General features: G+C 57.2%; 1 protein-coding gene across 1 annotated transcript; it reads left to right on the top strand.

The window, feature by feature from the left end:
* The first annotated feature begins 3,963 nt into the window (after window positions 1–3,963).
* On the top strand, window positions 3,964–8,477 carry SMPD1 (sphingomyelin phosphodiesterase 1). The gene is made up of 6 exons (XM_056115900.1): window positions 3,964–4,385; window positions 5,590–6,362; window positions 6,824–6,995; window positions 7,190–7,266; window positions 7,462–7,607; window positions 7,710–8,477. The coding sequence occupies exons 1-6, from the start codon at window positions 4,125–4,127 to the stop codon at window positions 8,117–8,119; spliced, it is 1,839 nt and encodes a 612-aa protein (XP_055971875.1). The 5' UTR covers window positions 3,964–4,124; the 3' UTR covers window positions 8,120–8,477.
* Window positions 8,478–8,745: the final 268 nt, after the last annotated feature.

Raw genomic sequence — 8,745 nt, 5'->3', positions numbered from 1 at the left:
TCCAAATATCCACCTCAACCTATCAGGCCTACATTTCTACTTTCTCTCAACTCACTGGAGCTCCCTTCAGCATCACCAAGTTCGGGGACCACAGTGTATGCGTCTCATATGAGTCTGAATTTTTTTTTTGTTTCAGAAAAAAAATCAAAACTGGTGGGGGGAGAGTGGGGGGAAATCACAGTTGCTTAGAGATGATGAGTTTCCAGAAATTTTGACTCATCCTTGGAGGGGGGGGGGAAAGAACAAAATGTCCTTCATCAGTTGTTGAAGTGTCCTGCAGTTTTCCTGCCCATTTACATTCCAAGTCCACCTGATCTCTCTATAAAGACCAGTTTCAGGTTCATTTAAACAAACAAATCTTAAGATGAGCTTTGCCTCACATTCGCACAGGTTTACTTCTTATCTACACTTTTTTATTATTATTATTATTATTATTATTAAATCACTGTGAGGCACACAGTTACTTACAAAGTGGTTAGGATTTGGTTTCAGTCATTCAGTGTTGCAAACAAGGTCCCCAGTCTTCCTCCTGCCAATCCCCCCTACCCTGCCCCTTGGGGTGGGAGAGGCACTTTTCCTCTCCCTCCCTACTTTCCTCCCTCCCTTCCCCCCACTCTTTTAAAGAGATAACTCTCTTAAAAGAGATAAGAAAAAAATAAATAAATAAAAAGAGATAAGAGATAACTAATGATAGCCTAAGTCCAACTATGTGTTTTCTATTTGTGGATGTTAGAAAATTGCCTTACACCCTTCAAAGCAAATGCTTTGTTATTTTAAATGATTGCTTTAATGCAAATTATTTTATCTGGTGAGATGAGCCCAGCTGTTTCAATTGTATAGAGGATGGAACTACCCCAGGAGCTGATCAGAATTCCCTTTCTGTGTTGGTTCTGCTTCCAAGGAGTAGCCCTGAATCCTTTCCTCAGAAAATTTAAGATCCTCCTTTCCTCCACACAAGCAGTGATGATTGATGATGATGATGATGATGATGATGATGATGATGATGACGATTTGTTTTTTGGGTCACACCTGGCGATGCAGAGGGGTTACTCCTGGCTCTGCATTACTCTGGCCTGAGTGCAGAGCCAGGAGTAACCCCAAAAAGAAAAAAAAAAGGAGTGATACCTGAGAACAGAGCCAGGAATGACCCTAAGCACCATTAGGTGTGACCCCCCCCCAAAAAAAAAATATCTGGCTCTATTCTTAGGTTTCACTTTTTTTTTTTTTTTTTTTTTTTTTTTTGGCTTTTTGGGTCACACCTAGCGATGCTCAGGGGTTACTCCTAGCTCTGCAATTCTCAGGAATTACTTCTGGCGGTGCCTGGGGGACCATATGGGATGCTGGGAATCAAACCTGGGTGACCATGTGCAAGGCAAGCACCCTACCTGCTATGCTATAGCTCCAGCCCCAGTGATTATTATTTTAAGTCAATACCCTGGCCATATTATCCTTCAAGTATGTACAAAAGACTCTAAGTCCCCAGGGAGAGGTATAGTAGGCATAGCTGTCAGAAAGAAGCAAAATAGGCCCCTGGTATTTGGGGGTTGCAGGGGGTGTTATTTCAAATATTTGCAACATGCAAATGTGAGAGCACTTATGAAAGGTCACACACATTAAATTTTCTTTGCCCAAAAACATCACAAAACAATGGAAACAGATACAAATACTTTTCCTAAATTTTGGGGGTGGGGGGGGTTTCACACCTAATGGTGCTCAGGGTCATTCCTGGCTCTGTTCTCAAGTATCACACTTTTTTTTTTCTTTTTGGGTCACACCTAGCAATGCTCAGGGGTTACTTCTGGCTCTGCACTCAGACCTTACTCCTAGAGGTGCTTGGGGGATCATATGAAATGCCGGGGATTGAACTTGGGTCAGCCACATGCAAGGCAAACATCCTATCGCCATACTATCACTCCAGCCCTGGTATCACTCCTTCTTGGCAGGCACAGGGGGCAGTTTGGATGCAATCCATGATGCTCAGGCCTCACCTCTAGGGATTTAGAAATTATTCCTGGTGGTGCACAGGGGGGCATATGGGATGCTCATGCTGGGAACTGAACCTGGGTTGGCCACATGCAGGGCAAGTGCCCTTCCCACCGTACCTACTGCTATCTCTTCAGCCCACATACAATAAATCTTGACTACTTTGGTTAGCAACAGATGCTGTAAGTTGAAAGACCCTACCCTAACATTCAGATGTTCCAGGTCACCAACTTACTAGAACAACTCACAGAACAAAGAAAACATCTTAGACTAATCGGAAATTATAAAAGGAAAACTCAAAACAACAAAAGGTAAAGAATAGAGCTTCTAGGAAGGGGATGGTGGAACCGTGCCTTCTCCAAGGAATACCACCCACCCCAGCACCCTATTAACCAATTCAGACATTTTCCAAAATTTTTTTTATAGAGTTTAATCACTAACTTGCCTCCTCTCTTTTGAGAGACTGATACTTCTCACCCTCTGATCACTTTTTCTTTCTAGAATCAGACCCTGCTGAGGTCACAAAACCCTATCTTAAATCACTTCACTAGTATAAATTCAGGTATGACTGGAAGAGACTTGTATAAATGACAAGACACTCTATCCCTGAAAAATATTCAAAGAGTTTGAAAAATCTGCACCAGGAACTGGAGACTAAGGTCACATATAGTCCTTATTAGACCATACTCACACTATTATTGTTATCACACTATTAACAATAATCACACTATTACTATTACCAGAAATGACTGCTGTGTTGTCTCAATCCTTCTCTCTCACAGAGACCAATTCACTCAGGAGACCCTCAGCAGGACAGTGGCAGACTTTAAGAGAAAGAAAGAAAAGAAACAAAGGATGCTCCAGGAGACATTTGAGCCGCCTGACCCCAGAACAGAAGTGGGCAGCTCGCCAACACCCTGCACAGTTTACCTGACCATTCCCTTTGTTCCCAAGTTGAGGTGAATTCATCACTCCCCCCCACCCCCATATGTCTTCCTGGCTGAGAGGTGAGTCTGGGTGGGAAGGGGGGTGGGGGCCCTGGCACCAGGTGGCCGGGGGTGGTGGCCCTGGCACCAGGTGGCCTGGTCTCTTCAGGAAGAGAGACCCCTCTGCCCCTCAGGAAAGCCCAGCTGTGAGGATCCTGGTTTTTGACATCCAGGTATTTGAGATCCCACATCCCAGGGCGCTCTGGTTCTGGATCAGCTACCAGAGGGTCCTGGTCATACCCTCTGCTTCAGAAATCTTCCCCCACCTCTGCAGGCCTGCCTGAACTCTCTACTCTGCCATCAAGATGCCCCACAGAACTGAGGGGAAGAGAGTCTCTTGGAAGAAGTTTCACAGAGGGAAAGAACTGAGAGAACTCGGCAGCTCGGTGGATCTTGGAGAGACACGGTTAAACAGCTGAAGATGCTAACTGCTGTCCTGTCTCCCTAACTCCCCGGTGCCTCTCTGTGGAATGGAGGCCGTCATGGTACCAGACCTGCCTCTCAGGGTTGATGCGAGAGTGGCAGCCCGGTAATTAGAAAGGGCGCGGAGCGAAGCGCCTACGACGGGGAATGCCAGGTTTGTCCCTCGGAGGGCCGCCCGGAGGTGGCCGAGCCAAGTTCTGTCTGGTCCAGGCGGCCTTTACCTACGTCCCGTCCCCATCCCTGCCTGGGCCTCGGTTTCCGCGTTAGAGGAGGGCACCCCAGCAGGAGTCCCTTCCACCTGCGGGTGAAGCAAGCGTGACTCCAAACCGCCTCCGTGCGGGTGACTCAGGCGGGGGCCCGGCCCGGCGCCCGTCCCGAGTGCGGCGGCGCCCGGGGCCGCGGCGGGCGGGGGGTTGCGGAGGGCCCGTCCCCTGCCCCCTGATTGGCCGCCCGGGCGGTTGGAGCGGGGCCCGCGGCGGTGCCCGCCGTGCCCGCGGCGCCGGCCGGGGCGGGGCGCGGAGCCCCCGGGGTGGGTGGGGGGGGCGGGGGGCGGGCGGGGAGGGTCCGGGGCGCGCCCGGCCCACTCAGCCGGCCCGGAGGAAGAGGAAGGGGCGGAGCTGCGCGGCGGCTTGCTGCCCAGCTGTCAGGCGACCGCGCGCGGGCCGGGCGGCCTCCCTGGCAGCGCCCGCCGGGCTGGGACGCGCCGAGCCGCCGGCTGCGGGAAGCCGGGCCATGCCCCGCCGCCGAGGACCTCGCGCCCCCCGCGCCGCCGCGGCCCCCGGCCCCGGGCTGCCGGCGCTCAGCCTGCTCCTGGCGCTCGCCCTGGCGCCCTCGCTGCTGCCCGGGCGCCCGGCCGCCGCTCGCCCGCTGCCCGTGCTGGAGCGCGACGCCTTCAGCCGCATCGTGCCCCGGCTCCGGCACGTCTTCGGCTGGCGGAACCTCACCTGCCCCGCCTGCAAGGGGCTCTTCGCCGCCCTCGACTTCGGGCTGAAGGTGAGCGCGGACCGGCGGGGCCCCGCGGGGGCGGAGAAGAGGGGACCTCCGAGTCGTCCTGCCGCTGCGCCCGACTGGGCCCCCGCCTCTGAGCGCCCTGCCAGCGGGCACCTGACTTTAGGGGGGGCGGGGGAGGGGGCGCTCTGCGCTCAGGGGTCACTCCCGTCGGGGCGCCGGGGCCTTAGGGGGCGCCGGGATGGAACCCTGGTCAGCTGCGTGCCAGGCGAGCGCCGTCACCCCGCTGCCGCGCCGGCCAAAACAAGCCGGTGGAGGAGGTGCGCGCAGGGCTCCGTCCCGGGGTTTTGACCCATGTCCTGCGCGTCACTCGCTCCGGGGCACACAGTTGGGAGGCCCGGGCTGGGACTCCCTCCCCTACCCCACACCCCGCCGGCTTCCACTGGGCTTCGCCAGCCCGACCCCTCTACTGCTAAGAACTCAACGGGGACTAGAATTGAAGTTCAGGGCTGGGGAGCTAGTATTCAGGGGTGAAGGTGCTGAATAACGCACGTGGCCGACCCATTGGATCCCTGCCACTGCACGTCGTCGCTTGGACCCTGCCAGGGGTCACTCCTGAGCTTAGAGCCAGGAGTAAGCACTGGGCTCTGCTGTGTGTGGCCCCAGCTCCCCAACCCCACCAGAAGTAAAAATTAGCCGGCCCTCTGGGATTAGGAGGAGTACTGGTTTGGAAGGAACTTTATGGGGCCTTGCCTCTGGGTGTTGATTCCTGCCCCCCACCCCCACCCCTGGACAGCCTCTCATTCTGCCCAGCTCAAATTCCAGGGCATTCTTGCAGACAGTGCCTGTGAAAGCCAGTCAGACTAAGGTCTGAAGGGCCAGAGTTGAAGAGAAAGTACCAGTGCTGATGGGCTGTACTATTATGACCAACCCGGGTTCAATCCCTGGCATCCATATGGTCCCCTGAGCACATCAGGAGTGATTCTTGAGTGCAGAGCCAGGAATAATCACTGAGCATCGCAGGGTGTAACCAAAAAACAAAAACAAAAAAAACCTACTGGTGTATTGTTGCTCTCTGGGTCACAGCACTCATGTCTGTGGGCGCAAGGGTGCACTAAGGTTGCTTCCTTGTTGGTGACCCTGGATCCGGCCCAGGCCCATGTGAATGTGAAGACGGAGGGTGGGAACAAGCACTGCTTTGGGCTCTGTCTGTCTCTGACCTCTCACTCCTGCCCCCGCCTTCATCCAGAAGGAGCCCAGCATCGCCTGGGTGGGCTCCGTGGCCGTCAAGATGTGCACCAGGATGAAGATCGCGCCGCCGGCAGTGTGCGAGTCGGCAGTCCAGCTCTTCGAGGATGACATGGTGGAGGTGTGGACCCGCTCGGTGCTCAGCCCGTCGGAGGCCTGCGGCCTGCTCCTGGGCAACTCCTGTGGACACTGGGACATCTTCTCCTCGTGGAACATCTCTCTGCCCTCCGTGCCAAAGCCAGCCCCGCAGCCACCCCGGCCTCCAGCCCCGGGGGCCCCTGTCAGCCGCGTCCTCTTCCTCACCGACCTGCACTGGGATCACGACTACCTCGAGGGGGCCGATCCCAACTGTGAGAACCCGCTGTGCTGCCGTGGAGACTCGGGCCCGCCACCCGCCTCCCGCCCCGGGGCCGGACACTGGGGTGAGTACAGCAAGTGCGACCTGCCCCTGCGGACCCTGGAGAGCCTGCTGAGTGGGCTGGGTCCGGCTGGCCCTTTTGACATGGTGTACTGGACCGGAGACATCCCTGCCCACAACGTCTGGCACCAGTCTCGGCAGGACCAGCTGCGAGCCCTGACCACGGTCACGGCCCTGGTGAAGAAGTTCTTGGGGCCGGTGCCCGTGTACCCTGCCGTGGGCAACCATGAGAGCACGCCCGTCAACGGCTTCCCTCCGCCCTTCATCGAGGGCAACCAGTCCTCCCGCTGGCTCTATGAGGCCATGGCCGAGGCCTGGGCACCCTGGCTGCCACCCGAGGCCCTTCAGACCCTCAGGTACTTGAGGGTCCTGGAAACCCAGAGAGGGGAAAGAGAGGCAGATGGCAGCCAAGGGAGCAGGCCACTGTATCAGCTGGGACTGCCTGAGTCCTGGGGGACTCCCTGTGTGACCCCCCTTTCATTTCCATCCCTACCCTCCCCCGCCCCCGGCCCATGCTGATGTGAGCCTTCTCTAAAACATCTTCCCTTTTCCCAACTCCTCTAGGTCCCGGTCACCTTACCTCTGAATGGGCTGAGCTTACTCTTGTGTCTTTTGCGGCCCTAGTCCCCTCAGCCACTCTCCCCAGTCCCCGGGGCCCTGTACTCAGTACCATTTGGCCCCCTGGAGGGGGAGATTCTGGGGTCAGCGAGGATGTCCTGTTCTCTGTCCTTCACTAGCTGCTTAGCACGGGTCTGGGTGTGCAGGACCAGGGCTGGAAAACACGCACTGACTTCTCTGTTGTTGCCTTTGTTTTCAGAATTGGGGGTTTCTATGCCCTTTCCCCACATCCTGGCCTCCGCCTCATCTCTCTCAACATGAATTTTTGTTCCCGGGAGAACTTCTGGCTCTTAATCAACTCCACAGATCCTGCTGGACAGCTCCAGTGGCTAGTGGGGGAGCTTCAGGCAGCGGAGGACCGAGGAGACAAAGTAAGGGAGCGTGGTCGCGGGCCCCGAGCTGGGGCGCCCTGGAGCTGCCAGGCTTGGCCTCTGGGGTTCTGCCCAGTTGCTCCGGGAGAATCATCCTCTGCTGCCATCCCTCTAGCTAGGAATGTAGCTTTGTAGGAGAGGTGTGTACCCGCTCTCCCTGGCACTCTCCTGCTCTCACCAGCCTCTCCCTACAGGTGCATATAATTGGCCACATCCCCCCAGGGCACTGCCTGAAGAGCTGGAGCTGGAACTATTACCGCATTGTTGCCAGGTGGGAAGGAGGGTGGGGTGGGGGAGGGTGGATGCAGAGTCCAAGGCGGGGATGTTCCATTCCGGGAGCATCTCACCCCACCCCTGCTTTCCCAGCCTGAATGGGAATGACGGAGCAAGGAAGCAGCCTCGCTTGCTCCCGGTGTCTTCCTCCCCACTTCCCTAGAACCTTCTGAAAACAATGTCTTCTGGTCAGGTACGAGAACACCCTGGCTGGGCAGTTCTTCGGCCACACGCATGTGGACGAGTTTGAGGTCTTCTATGATGAGGAGACTCTGAGCAGGCCGCTCTCTGTGGCCTTCCTGGCGCCCAGTGCCACCACCTACATCGGTCTTAACCCTGGTGAGCGAGGAAGGGAGTTGCTGGGGGGGTGAGCTCAGGTGGGGCTGGTGGCTGGTGGGCCCCTGTGCCTTCCCTCTCCGAGTCACCCCTTGCTCCTGGCAGGTTACCGGGTCTACCAAATAGACGGCAACTACTCCGGGAGCTCCCACGTGGTCCTGGACCACGAGACCTACATCCTGAACCTGACCCAGGCCAACCAGCCCGGGGCCACGCCGCACTGGCAGCTGCTCTACCGGGCCCGAGAGACCTATGGGCTGCCCAACACTCTGCCCACCGCCTGGCACGACCTGGTGTACCGCATGCGGGGCGACCCGCAGCTCTTCCAGACCTTCTGGTTTCTCTACCACAAGGGCCACCCGCCCTCGGAGCCCTGCGGCCCACCCTGCCGCCTCGCCACGCTGTGTGCACAACTCTCCGCCCGCTCAGACAGCCCGGCTCTGTGCCGCCACCTGGTGCCAGATGAGAGCCTCTCCGATGTCTGGAGCCTGCAGACACGGTCCCCGTACTGCTAGCGTCCGCCGGGAGGCAGTGCTGGGCGAGGACGGCCCGAGACGAACAGGGAGAAGCCCGGAAAACTACTGTGATGAGAGGAACAGGGACAGGAACGCCCAACTCTGCACGTGCAGGGAAATTGGCCCCTTTCCTAGTGGCTCCGGCTCAATATGGGAGGGGGGACTGCAGCTCGGCCTCTGCCCAGCAACCAGTCGGCCGTGAGACTGCTGCTCCTTCAGGGCCCTGGGGCAGTTGGTGCTGCCCGGGATCGGCCCCATGGGCACTGCTGCCACAGCCCTGCCTGTGCTGGCCAGCAAGGAGCCCTGCTCTGCTGCTGTGGCCTGATGTCCAGGCTGAAATAAACACAGGAGATTTGGACCCTCCACCCCTGTGACTGTCATGATTTCTTATTTTTTGGCTTGGGGGTCTCGGCTGGCAGTGCTCAGGGGTTACTCTTGGCTCTGCATGCAGGAATTACTCCCGGCAGTGCTTCAGGGATCATATAGATGCCAGGGATCAAACCCGGGTCAGCCATGTGCAAGGCAAGTGCCCCGCCCACTGCACCATCCCTTTGACCCACGTTTTCTGCTTTAGAAGCAGGGGGGTGAGGGGGCTGGGGGAGGGGCTACGAACAAACTACTGCCAG

This window comes from Sorex fumeus, unplaced genomic scaffold (genome assembly GCF_029834395.1).
Source record: "Sorex fumeus unplaced genomic scaffold, SorFum_2.1 ptg000030l, whole genome shotgun sequence".
Taxonomy (NCBI): domain Eukaryota; kingdom Metazoa; phylum Chordata; class Mammalia; order Eulipotyphla; family Soricidae; genus Sorex; species Sorex fumeus.
This window is presented reverse-complemented; position numbering and strand designations above follow the sequence as displayed.

What these genes read in the sequence shown, in the direction of transcription:
- SMPD1 (XM_056115900.1), top strand. Translation starts at nt 4,125, where the DNA reads ATGCCCCGCCGCCGAGGACCTCGCGCCCCCCGCGCCGCCGCGGCCCCC. An exon ending in CGGAGGACCGAGGAGACAAA is followed by an intron (nt 6,996 to 7,189) that starts GTAAGGGAGCGT and finishes CTCTCCCTACAG; the next exon opens with GTGCATATAATTGGCCACAT. An exon ending in CTACATCGGTCTTAACCCTG is followed by an intron (nt 7,608 to 7,709) that starts GTGAGCGAGGAA and finishes TGCTCCTGGCAG; the next exon opens with GTTACCGGGTCTACCAAATA.